We start from the raw sequence: 13,323 nt of genomic DNA, 5'->3' as shown, positions 1-13,323 counted from the left end.
AAACTGAAAATTCACTTGTCTGAAGGAGTTTATAATTATACTTTCATTGACATCATCTGGTAGTGCCATTACCCTCACCTGATTACTTGTAAGCTGAAACAACATAGTAAATTAATTTTCCATTATTTTGTTTATTAATTGTAATAATAATAAAATTTTTGTTTACCATGGAAAGTTATAAAACTTTGTAAATCTCTTTATTTGTGGAATTGTCTTGATTCCTGTAAAAACTTGCATGCAAGTGATACTTTTTCTCGGTCTAGTTGCCTGCCTTCAGTTGCAAGTGATATAAGAAAATACTCATCTGTCTCACTAACTTTGGGGATAAGCTGCAGGTGATTTTTCTTTTAAGGCCAGGGTCACAGGACTGTAGATTGTCTCATTCCGATGACATTCCGATTAATGTAAGTGTTACCATACTGTAATCTGATTGTCTCAGATGAAAGAATTGTAGGACACTGTGAGGAGAAGATGGAGAACACAATTTCTAAGCATTTTCTATTGTGTGAGGTCGCGGAAATAAGACTGCACTTAGATGCCATCCGAGTGCAGCCTAATGTTTCCCATGCACTAATGAATAGGTCAGCAAAATCTGAATTCAGAGTGAAATCACTGTTTTTTGATGGACAGATTGTCAGTGAAATAAATTGGTTCTCAGCCGTCTGAGTGCTATCTGATGAAAATTTGGATAGCATTTGTCCAATGTATATGGTGGTGTGAGTGAGTTGTAAGGAAAACACTAAGGCTACGTGCACACGTATTCTTGAGGTCTGCGGATTTTTCCGCAGCGGATTTGAGAAATTTACCGCGGATTTTGTGCGGGTTCCATTCCACCTGCGGTTTTACACCTGCGGATTCCTATTATGGAGCAGGTGTAAACCGCTGCGGAATCCGCACAAAGAATTGAAATGCTGTGGAATGTAAACCGCAGCGTTTCCGCGTCTTTTTTTCCACAGCATGGGCACAGCGGTTTCTGTTTTCCATAGGTTTACATGGTACTGTAAACTCATGGAAAACTGCTGCAGACCCGCAGCTGCAGATCCGCTCCGGATCCGCAGCAAAATCCGCAACGTGTGCACATAGCCTAAGAGGAACAGACAGGTGCTGAATGCTGATCCTTATCTGCCATCATACTACTCCAAATCAGTACATTTTGAAATCAATGAAGCTGAAAGCAGGCAAGTAAACTGTAATAATAATAATAATAATAATAATAATAATCAGGGGTTTGGAAGCCAAATACATTCAGTTTTGCAAGGGAATGAAGAAAAATTACCTGAAAAAGTGATTTGCAAAGCTTCAAAACTTTCCATGTTGGACAAAAGTATTTTCAAAAAGTAAAAGTTTAGTTTTTTTTTTAAATATTTGTGTTTATTATCAGAAGAGATAACATTAAAAAAATAAATATTGAAATGATCTCTAGTCTATGCAATATAATTTGTTTTCATTCACCAACATTCCTTACTATGTGCTATAGATGGTAGGCTTGGCTTCCCACCAGTCATGTACCTTTACCTTGCATTGTCTTCGCTTGCTAATTATCTTCAGAGCACAACTCTGTAATGCCCTGAAGCAAAGCAGAACAAAACAATGTTCTTCATGTGACAGCAATCTCTGCAGTAGGAAAATCTTACAATACTTGGAAACCTTTTATATAACCTGCCTAATGAATTTCGTTATGGCCTCAGGGTTTGAAGCTCCTGTGCAAATCTCTATTATCTGGTAAGTATAACAAGACTGTAGACAGCAGCAAGTGAATTATACATACAGTATACTAATTCAGATTTGAGAATGAATTTATGTAAGTCACCTGTCCAATCCTTGATTTCTCACAAACATATATATCAGGTATACTTTGAAGTTGAGGAGCATTATCATTGATATCCATTACTCGAATGTACACATGTACATGGGATAAATAGGCTGGAGTTTCTAAATGGGAAACAAAAATAAAGGCAATGTTCAATAAATAAGTAATAAGTTTACAAATAAAATCACTGAAACTTGGGCATTTGCTGACTAACTAAACTTATTGACTTATTTGGGTTATGTCATGAAGATAAAACCCATCCATGTGCTCAATAAGGGTATATGGACAGCATAAAGTGGATCCCTCTCTAGGAAACTCTATACGTTAGAACAGAGAGATGCCCATCTGAATTCCGGCAGAGATGCTTATACTACATGGGTATGCAATATCTTGAATGTCTGACATTGATAATAGCTACAGGTGGCTGTGGTTTCCCCAGCTAAAACCACTGTTAGCCAAGGGTGCAAGAGCAGAGTCATCGGTGATCAATCGAACAAATCAGTAGTCTTATTTTCAAAGGAGACAACTCCTTTAATCTGCTTTTATTATTACCGTTGAGAGATAGTGGATACATAGCAGTACTTGGCACAATATACTTAAATCACTGTGTACAGACAAACGCGGCAACTTATTCATTTAACAATCTACCCAGTTCATTGTTATTGAGGATTATGTCACATGCGTATGTAGTTGAAAAGTTGGGTCATAAAGTTGGATACTGGTAGGCCTCTGGCACACCAGTTCAACATTGACTAAATACAGGTGCTTCTCACTAAATTAGAATATCATCAAAAAGTTAATTTGTTTTGGTTGTTTGGTCATAATCTCTGTAAACTAGAATAATTAACCAAAAACACCTGCAAAGGCTTCCTAAGCATTTAAAAAGGTCCCTTAGTTTGTTTTAGTAGGCTCCACAATCATGGGGAAGACTGATAACTAGTGATGATCGAATAGTGAAATATTCGGATTTGGGAAAATCAGAAAAATAATTTCTATTTTGCATTCCTGCACAATAGCACATCCAAAGCAAGTCAATGGGAAAGCTGAATATTTTTCTGCTGGACCCAAGAAACAGGTCTGGGGGCACGGAAATAAGGCTGAAATTAATGGGAAAGAGCTAAAACTAAATGGGAACAGCATGGACAAGATGCCTGCATGCCTTCCTGTCTCATATAATATCTGGGAATAATGTTGTAAGACTATTACGCTGGTTTTTATAGATTCTTAAAAAAAGACCTAACAAACCAAAAAATTGTTTAAAGGGAAAAATTCTAAGAAACATTTTTTCCTTCATAATTACATGTATATAACGCTAAAAATAAATATATATATATATAAATATATATATATACTGTATATATATATATATATATATATATATATTCCTCCCATTTAGCATATGTTTACACGGAGCGTTTTGACTTTAGTTTTTCCTTTAACATTTGTCAGGGCTCTCACTCCTACATTTGGGAGGTCCTTCCCTCATGCCAGATAGTTAGCAAGATAGTGGAATACAGATTCCCCATCCATTTACAATGCCATTTCAAACATGCCCATTTGAATTTTGCGCTTTGCCTGTCACCACTAGTGTTGAGCAATACCTTCCGATATTTGAAAGTATCGATATCGGATTGGATCGGCCGATATCCAAAAAATATCGGATATCGCCGATACTGATAACCGATACCAATACAAGTCAATGGGACACAAATATCGGAAGTGATCCTGGATGGTTCCCAGGGTCTGAAGGAGAGGAAACTCTCCTTCAGGCCCTGGGATCCATATTCATGTAAAAAATAAAGAATAAAAATAAAAAATATGGATATACTCACCCTCGGACGAGCCCTGGCTGTCACCGCTGCAAGCGTCTGCCTCCGTTCCTAAGAATGCAGAGTGAAGGACCTTCGATGACGTCGCTGTCACATGAGCGGTCACATGAGCGGTCACGCGACCAATCACAAGCCGCGACGTCATTGCAGGTCCTACACTCACTGCATTCTTAGGAACGGAGGGTGCCGGTTGCACCGCTGATGTCCAGGGTCCGTCAGAGAAGTGAGTATATCCATATTTTTTATTTTTGTTCTTTATTTTTTACATGAATATGGATCCCAGGGCCTGAAGCAGGGTCTCCTCTCCTCCAGACCCTGGGAACCATACGCACCGCACACGCCTGGGAACTTATAGGAACTTCCGATTCCGATTTCCCATATCACAAAAATATCGGAACTCGGTATTGGAATTCCGATACAGCGAATATCGGCGGATACCCGATATTTGCAGTATCGGAATGCTCAACACTAGTCACCACCACCATGTCCACCGACATGTCATTATGCAGCCCTCTCCAACAATTTGCAGAGTGCCAGCAGGTATCATGAAACTTGAGTTTGGTAAGGGCCCTCAGGTGGCCCTGTATCATGCATTCAGGAGAGCTCTCATTCCTACATTTGGGAGGTCCCTCCCTCAAACCAAATAGTTAGCAAGATAGTGGAATATATATTCCCCACCCCTTTACAATGCCATTTCAAACATGCCCATTTGAATTTTGAGCTTTGCCCATCAACACCACCATACCCACCACCATGTCATTATGCGGCCCTCACTGACAATTTGCAAAGTGCCAGCAGGTGCCGTGAAGGCCCCCCAGGTGGCATTTTATCATACATTTGGGAGAGCTCTCACATCTACATTTTGGAGGTCCCTCCCTCATGCCAATTACTTAGTAAGATAGTGAAATGTTATGATCTGGTGGCCTAGGAGAAGCATGGACGAGCTCTGGAGTAGGTGGCCTTTATACTGACCGCAGACCCTGAACTTAACACCGCAACTATAAGTAGCCGTGGGATGTTCCTGTCACTCCCTCGACACCTCGTCACAGCCGGAGGACTAATTACCCCTAAAGAAAGAAACAGGAAAACTATCTTGCCTCAGAGAAAATCCCCAAAGGAAAGACAGCCCCCCACAAATATTGACTGTGAGAGGAGAGGGAAATTACAAACGCAGACTGAAAACAGAATTTAGCAAAGGAGGCCACGCTACCTAGAAAGAAAAGACAGGACAGAGTACTGTGCGGTCAGTATTAAATTACTACAAAAATCCACCACGGAGAATACAAAAATCTCCACACCTAACTAAAGGCATGGAGGGTAACTCTGCAACTCCAGAGCTTCCAACTTGGCTGAATAAATCCTTACACAGACAAAGCTGGACAAGAAAAAACATAGCAAATCACTGAACTATAAAGTCCACAGCATGTGGACTGCAAAAACAAAGCCAGGACTTATCTTTGATGAGTTGGACAATCCAGCAGGAGAAACCAAGCAGAGATGTGAATCCTCCAGAAAAACAATGGACAACTGGCACTCACTAAAGGGTGAAGCCAGACTAAATAGCCCCGTCCAAAGTGGAAGCACCTGATGACTGCTGTGAAGGAAAAACAGCAGCACTACCACTTATAACCACCGGAGGGAGCCCAAGAGCAGAACCCACAACAGAATTCACAACAGTACCCCCCCTTGAGGAGGGGTCACCAAACCCTCACCAGAGCCCCCAGGCCGATCCGGACGAGCCAAATGGAAGGCACGAACCAAATATTCAGCATGAACATCGGAGGCAACAACCCAAGCATTATCCTCCTGGCCATAACCCTTCCACTTGACAAGATACTGAAGCCTCCGTCTTGAAAAACGAGAATCCAAGATCTTCTCCACAACATACTCCAACTCCCCATCAATCAACACTGGGGCAGGAGGATCAACAGAGGGAACCACGGGCACCACATATTTCCGCAACAAAGATCTATGAAAAACATTATGGATGGAAAAAGAGGCTGGAAGGGCCAAAGGAAAAGACACTGGATTGATAATCTCAGAAATCCTATAAGGACCAATAAACCGAGGCTTGAACTTCGGGGAAGAAACCTTCATAGGAACATGACGAGAAGACAACCAGACCAAATCCCCAACCCAAAGCCGGGAACCCACACGCCGACGACGGTTGGCAAAACGCTGATCCTCCTCCTGAGACAACACCAAATTGTCCACAACATGAGCCCAAATCTGCTGCAACCTGTCAACCACAGAGTCCACCCCAGGACAATCAGAAGACTCAACCTGCCCTGAAGAAAAACGAGGATGAAACCCAGAATTACAAAAGAATGGTGAAACCAAGGTAGCAGAACTAGCCCGATTATTAAGGGCAAACTCGGCCAATCGCAAGAAAGCCACCCAATCATCCTGATCGGCAGACACAAAGTATCTCAAATAAGTTTCCAAAGTCTGGTTAGTTCGCTCGGTTTGGCCGTTTGTCTGAGGATGAAAGAAAAAGACAAATCAATGCCCAGCTTAGCATAAAAGGACCGCCAAAACCTAGAAACAAACTGGGAACCTCTATCGGACACAATATTCTCCGGAATGCCATGCAAACGAACCACATGCTGAAAAAACAACGGAACCAACTCAGAAGAGGAAGGCAATTTAGGCAAAGGTACCAAATGAACCATCTTAGAAAACTGGTCACAGACCACCCAGATAACAGACATCCTCTGGGAAACAGGAAGATCCGAAATAAAATCCATAAAAATATGCGTCCAAGGCCTCTCAGAGACCGGCAAAGGCAAAAGCAACCCACTGGCGCAGGAGCAGCAAGGTTTGGCCCGCGCACAAGTCCCACAGGACTGCACAAAAGATTGCACATCCCGTGACAAAGAAGGCCACCAAAAGGACCTACTAACCAAATCTCTGGTACCAAAAATCCCAGGATGGCCAGCCAACACAGAACAGTGAACCTCAGAAATCACTTTACTAGTCCATCTGTCAGGAACAAACAGTTTCCCGCTGGACAGCAATCAGGTTTATCAGCCTGAAACTCCTGAAGAACCCGTCGCAAATCAGGGGAGATGGCAGAAAGAATCGCCCCCTCCTTCAGAATACCAACCGGCTCAAGAATCCCAGGGGAATCAGGCAAAAAACTCCTAGAGAGGGCATCAGCCTTAACATTCTTAGAACCCGGAAGATACGAGACAACAAAATCAAAACGGGAGAAAAACAGGGACCATCGGGCCTGTCTAGGATTCAGCCGTTTGGCAGACTCGAGGTAAATCAGATTCTTATGATCGGTCAAGACCATAATACGGTGCTTGGCCCCCTCAAGCCAATGTCGCCACTCCTCAAATGCCCACTTCATAGCCAACAACTCATGATTGCCGACATCATAATTGCGTTCCGCAGGCGAAAACTTTAGAGAAAAAAAGGCACACGGTTTCATCAAGGAACCATCAGAATTCCTCTGAGACAAAATGGCCCCTGCCCCAATCTCAGAAGCGTCAACCTCAACCTGAAAAGGAAGAGAAACATCCGTCTGACGCAACACAGGGGCAGAAGTAAATCGGCGCTTAAGCTCCTGAAAGGCAGAAACAGCCTCAGAGGACCAATTAGCTACATCAGCGCCCTTCCTCATCAAATCGGTCAGGGGTTTAACCACACTGGAGAAGTTGGCAATGAAACGGCGATAAAAATTAGCAAAGCCCAAAAATTTCTGAAGGCTCTTCACGGATGTGGGCTGGATCCAATCATGAATGGCCTGAACCTTAACCGGATCCATTTCTATAGATGATGGAGAAAAAATGAAGCCCAAAAAAGAAACCTACTGTACTCCAAAGAAGCACTTAGACCCCTTCACAAACAAGGCATTATCACGAAGGACCTGAAATACCATCCTGACTTGTTTCACATGAGACTCCCAATCATCTGAAAAAATCAAAATATCATCCAAATATACAATCATGAATTTATCAAGATAATTCCGAAAAATATCATGCATGAAGGACTGAAACACAGATGGGGCATTAGGGAGTCCGAATGGCATCACAAGATATTCAAAATGGCCCTCGGGCGTATTAAACGCAGTTTTCCATTCGTCATCCTGCTTAATACAAACAAGATTATATGCCCCTCGAAGGTCAATCTTAGTAAACCAACTAGCCCCCTTAATCCTGGCAAACAAATCAGAAAGCAAAGGCAAAGGGTATTGGAATTTGACCGTGATCTTATTCAAGAGGTGATAATCAATACAGGGTCTCAAGGAGCCATCCTTCTTGGCAACAAAAAAAAACCTGCTCCCAATGGAGAAGAAGATGGCCGAATATGCCCCTTCTCCAAAGACTCCTTTACATAGCTCCGCATGGCGGCATGTTCAGGCACAGACAGGTTGAAAAGTCGGCCCTTAGGAAACTTACAGCCTGGAATCAAGTCAATAGCACAATCACAGTCCCTATGCGGTGGAAGGGAACTGGACTTGGGCTCATCGAAAACATCCTGGAAATCTGACAGAAACTCAGGAATTTCAGAAAAGGGGGAGGAGGAAATTGACATCAGAGGAACATCATCATGAACTCCCTGACAACCCCAACTAGTCACAGACATAGATTTCCAATCCAACACCGGATTATGTACCTGTAACCATGGAAACCCCAGCACAATAGCATCATGCAAATTATGCAACACCAGGAAACGACAATCTTCCTGATGGGCTGGTGCCATGCACATGGTTAACTGTGTCCAAAACTGAGGTTTATTTTTAGCCAATGGTGTAGCATCAATACCCCTCAAAGGGATAGGACTCCGCAAAGGCTGTAAGGGAAAACCACAACGTCTGGCAAATTCTAAGTCCATCAAATTTAAAGCGGCGCCTGAATCCACAAATGCCATGACAGAGAATGATGATAATGAGCAGATCAGGGTCACAGATAACAGAAATTTAGGTTGTACAGTACTGATGGTAACAGAATTAGCGATTCTCTTGGCACGCTTAGGGCAATCAGAAATAACATGAGCAGAATCGCCGCAGTAAAAGCACAACCTATTCTAACGTCTGAATCCTTGGTGTTCAGCTCTAGACACAATCCTATCACACTGCATTGGCTCAGGACTCCGCACGGAAGACAATGCCATAGTGTGCACAACTCTGCGCTCACGCAAGCGCCGATCAATTTGAATTGCCAGAGACATAGAATCACTCAGACCTGCAGGCGTGGGGAAGCCCACCATAACATCTTTAACAGATTCAGAAAGACCCTTTCTGATAATTGCCGCCAAAGCATCCTCATTCCACTTAGTAAGCACAGACCATTTTCTAAATTTCTGGCAATATGATTCTGCCGCTTCTTGACCCTGACACAGGGCCAACAAGGTTTTCTCAGCATGATCCACAGAATTAGGTTCATCATACAATAACCCAAGCGCCTGAAAAAAGGTGTCTACATTAAGCAAGGCCGGATTCCCAGATTCCAGGGAAAATGCCCAATCCTGCGGGTCGCCACGCAACAGAGAAATGACAATTTTTACCTGCTGGATGGGATCACCAGAGGAACGGGGCTTCAGAGCAAAAAACAGTTTACAGTTATTTTTAAAGCTCAAAAATTTGGACCTGTCCCCAAAAAACAGATCGGGGGTAGGAAATCTAGGCTCTAAAACAGGAGTCTGCACGATATAATCAGAAATACCCTGTACTCTAGCAGCAAGTTGATCCACCCGAGAAGCAAGTCCCTGAACATCCATGTCAGCGCCTAACTCTTGAGCCACCCAGAGGTGAAGAGGGAAAAAAAAACACAACAGAGTACAGAAAAAAAAATGGCTCAGCACTTTCTTTCCCTTCTTTTGAGATGCGGTTAACTCATTGTTGGCCAGTTGTACTGTTATGATCTGGTGGCCTAGAAGCAGCATGGACGAGCTCTGGAGTAGGTGGCCTCTATACTGACTGCAGACCCTGAACTTAACACCGCAACTATAAGTAGCCGTGGGATGTTCCTGTCACTCCCTCGACACCTCGTCACAGCCAGAGGACTAATTACCCCTAAAGAAAGAAACAGGAAAACTATCTTGCCTCAGAGAAAATCCCCAAAGGAAAGACAGCCCCCCACAAATATTGACTGTGAGAGGAGAGGGAAATTACAAACGCAGACTGAAAACAGAATTTAGCAAAGGAGGCCACGCTACCTAGAAAGAAAAGACAGGACAGAGTACTGTGCGGTCAGTATTAACTTACTACAAAAATTCACCACAGAGAATACAAAAATCTCCACACCTAACTAAAGGCATGGAGGGTAACTCTGCGACTCCAGAGCTTCCAACTTGGCTGAATAAATCCTTACACAGACAAAGCTGGACAAGAAAAAACATAGCAATTCACTGAACTATAAAGTCCACAGCATGTGGACTGCAAAAACAAAGCCAGGACTCATCTTTGATGATTTGGACAATCCAGCAGGAGAAACCAAGCAGAGATGTGAATCCTCCAGAAAAACAATGGACAACTGGCACTCACTAAAGGGTGAAGCCAGACTAAATAGCCCCGTCCAAAGTGGAAGCACCTGATGACTGCTGTGAAGGACAAACAGCAGCAATACCACTTATAACCACCGGAGGGAGCCCAAGAGCAGAACCCACAACAGAATTCACAACAGTGAAATACATATTACCCATCCCTTTACAATGCCATTTCAAACATGGCCATTTTAATTTTTGCCTTAGCCTGCCACTACCACTATGTCCACCACCATGTCATTATGTGGCCATCGCTTACAATTTTCAGAGGGCCACAAGATGCTACAAAACCTGCGTTTTGTAAGCTAAACAATTCGCTGACCAAATTTTGACAGGAACCTAGAATGAGAAAAAGTCACCCTTGGATCTGTCACATGCCTTGGCGAGCAAAACCACATCCACGTCCCTTAACCTCACCCTTTCTCATCTTGAATTCGTTATGCTTGCGAACCAAAAAATCCTGGCTATAATTTTCACAAGTACCATTACAAAGGTCTGATGTACAAATTCACTGTGTGGCTATTTTTTTGGAGATCGCCTTGCTAACAAACTCCAAATGCGGAGTAATGAATATTATTGCCACTGCTAAATTGTCATGTAAGATTATCTGTATCTGGATTGCGACAGTTGCACAACTGCTAGATAAAGACATTGTATTTTTTAAACCAATAGAAAATTAGGATTTTTTGCAATCATTTTGCTGACACACTCCAAAGGTGGAGTAATGAAAATGATTGCCCCAGCTAAAATGTCACTTACGTTTATCTCTACCCGAATTGCACCAGTTGCACAACTGCTAGACAAATATTAGGCTTTTTATGCAATAGACGAGGCATATTATTTAGCAATTACATTTCAAAATGGATGTTACTATATGCTGCCACTGAGGAATATTATTTTGCTGTAAAAAATTAATAATTATAGGCTGCTACACAGGAATATTATGTAGCTCCCAAATAAATGGTTTTGTATATGCTGGTACCACCTGATATTATTTCCCTCTACAAAAAAATGATTTTTATAGTTTGGTAGTGGGTAAAAGCCTCCCTAATTTACCCTAATTCCACAACCTGTTCATAATACTAACTACTATACAACACAGTGGAAAATAGCAGAGATCTGCAGCATGTATTTGCTATGATGAGAACACCTATTTGCCTGCCTTTCACCCTCCCTCCTATTAAACCTCTCCTTAGTTACATCCCCACCTAACAAACAAGTAATCTCTTCACAATTAATTTTCAGCTCTTAAAAGAGCTTTTTGGAACATATAATGCTCACTTTCTGTCACTCTCCCTATGCTCCTTTCACTCTCTCTATGCTGAATCTATACTCTCCCTATGTTGGTTCCAGCGGCAATGTGCACAAGATAGCACCGGCAGCCTTTAAATAGTCCCTATGATGCTAGAATGCCAGCCAATCACAGTAATGTCACACCAAAGATGGTGCAGACAACACTGTGATTGGCAAGCCAGCCCAGCATGTTCATTGGCAGAAAATAAAGCACCAATCATGCTGGGCAGGTCACTCAAATATACCGAGGCAAATATCTAATCACTCGTAGAGTAACAAGTAGCCCGAATACCGCAATATTCATGCGAGTAATGAATAGTGCCTGTTAAATATTAATTAATAATTGAATTTTTCTTATTCTCAATTCTGTACTGAGCACATTGCTTCTTGCTGACATTACAAAGGGCTATTTCTGTGTATGTAGCTCAGAGTATAAGTCAACACCATATAAAGGGGAACACGTGATCTGTGGGACACATTTATAAACGTCTCTTAGGAGGGTGTGGGGGCTTTTTGTCACGTGGGGGCTGTCACTTCCTGCCTTCACCATCATTCTCCATGGACATCAGACAAGTCACACAAGGAAGCAACAGCTGGTAGCCATGATGATTTCAGATTTCACATAGACAGACGGCTGTTACCATTCAGAACTTTGGGAAAGATGAGTAACAAGTGCTGATATTTACACATGGACAATCTGTTAGTAACTATTTCATCTATTTTTATGTTTTGCTGCAATATGGTTTTTCTGTGGACAATTCAATAAACCACTACACTTTTTATGAGAATATCATGACATTTTTCTTTAAGAAGTAATGCACCTGGTTAAGTCCTGATTAAATAAATGTGCGAAAATAAGAATATTTAACAGTGCCAAATGTATTCGAGCTGAAGGCTGTTATCAAAGCAACCTGGGCATCCATACAACCTCAGCAGTGAAACGGGCTGATCGCCTCCATGCCACACCACACTGATGCAGTAATTGATGCAAAAGGAGCCCCAACCAAATATTAAGTGCACCTATGGATATACTTTTCAGTAGGCCAACATTTCGGATTTTAAAATGATTTTTCATGCTGGTGTTATAAAAGCATTCTAATTTACTGAGATAATGACTTTTGAGTTTTCATTGGCTGCAAGCCATAATCATCAACATTAACAGAAATAAACAATTGAAATAGATCACTCTGTTTGTAATGGCTCTATATAATATATGAGATTCATTTTTTGCATTGAAGAACTGAAATAAATTAACTTTTTGATATTTCAGTTTTGTGAGAAGCACCTGTAGATAGATATATAATAACTAGACACATTGCAAGAATCACTTACTTGCCTCAGTTGCAGTTACTGTAATATTATACCAATGATCCACTTCTCGATCCAAAGATTTTAGTGTAAAGATAGAACCATTACTTGGAGAAATATCAAATAATCTGTAGTGCTTGGTGTGTAGCATGGCATACCTAGAGAAAAGTATTTTTGTATCAATATTAATAACTCTTAATGTTTTCTCGACTCATTTGCATAGTGGCAGTTAAGCTGCGATAGCTGTTTGACATGCGATTTAACAGATCTCACAATATACTTCTCTTAGTGACAATTTGAGAAATTTAGAATAGCTATTCAAATAAAAATATAACATTATGACTTGTGTGCAATGCTTTTTCTATATATAGTATGTGCTGTATGTATGTTTGTACATGTGTGTGCAAGTATCTTTATGTAAGTATGTATATGATTGTATGTACTTGTGCATGAATACAGTATGTATCTAATTAGCAATTTTTATGTATGTATATTTATTAGAGACGAGATTTTATTCAAATAGGATTGAATTCTCTTCATTATCAGATCACTTGGGCTGTAGATAGCAGTGGATCAGCTATGCTAAAAGTT

General features: G+C 41.5%; 1 protein-coding gene across 2 annotated transcripts in view; it reads right to left on the bottom strand.

The window, feature by feature from the left end:
• Positions 1-13,323, bottom strand: part of LOC143782568 (cadherin-19-like) — a 352,880-nt gene that overhangs the window by 100,049 nt on the left and 239,508 nt on the right. For both annotated transcript variants that reach the window (XM_077270123.1, XM_077270124.1), the window contains 2 exons: positions 12,757-12,890; positions 1,811-1,932 (listed from right to left, as the gene is read on the bottom strand). In XM_077270123.1, the coding sequence (XP_077126238.1) occupies positions 1,811-1,932; positions 12,757-12,890 (256 nt within the window). The remainder of the gene's footprint in view (positions 1-1,810; positions 1,933-12,756; positions 12,891-13,323) is intronic.

Source organism: Ranitomeya variabilis, chromosome 6 (assembly GCF_051348905.1).
Source record: "Ranitomeya variabilis isolate aRanVar5 chromosome 6, aRanVar5.hap1, whole genome shotgun sequence".
NCBI lineage: Eukaryota > Metazoa > Chordata > Amphibia > Anura > Dendrobatidae > Ranitomeya > Ranitomeya variabilis.
Note: the sequence above shows the minus strand (reverse complement) of the source record. Positions and strands in the feature narration are given on the sequence as shown.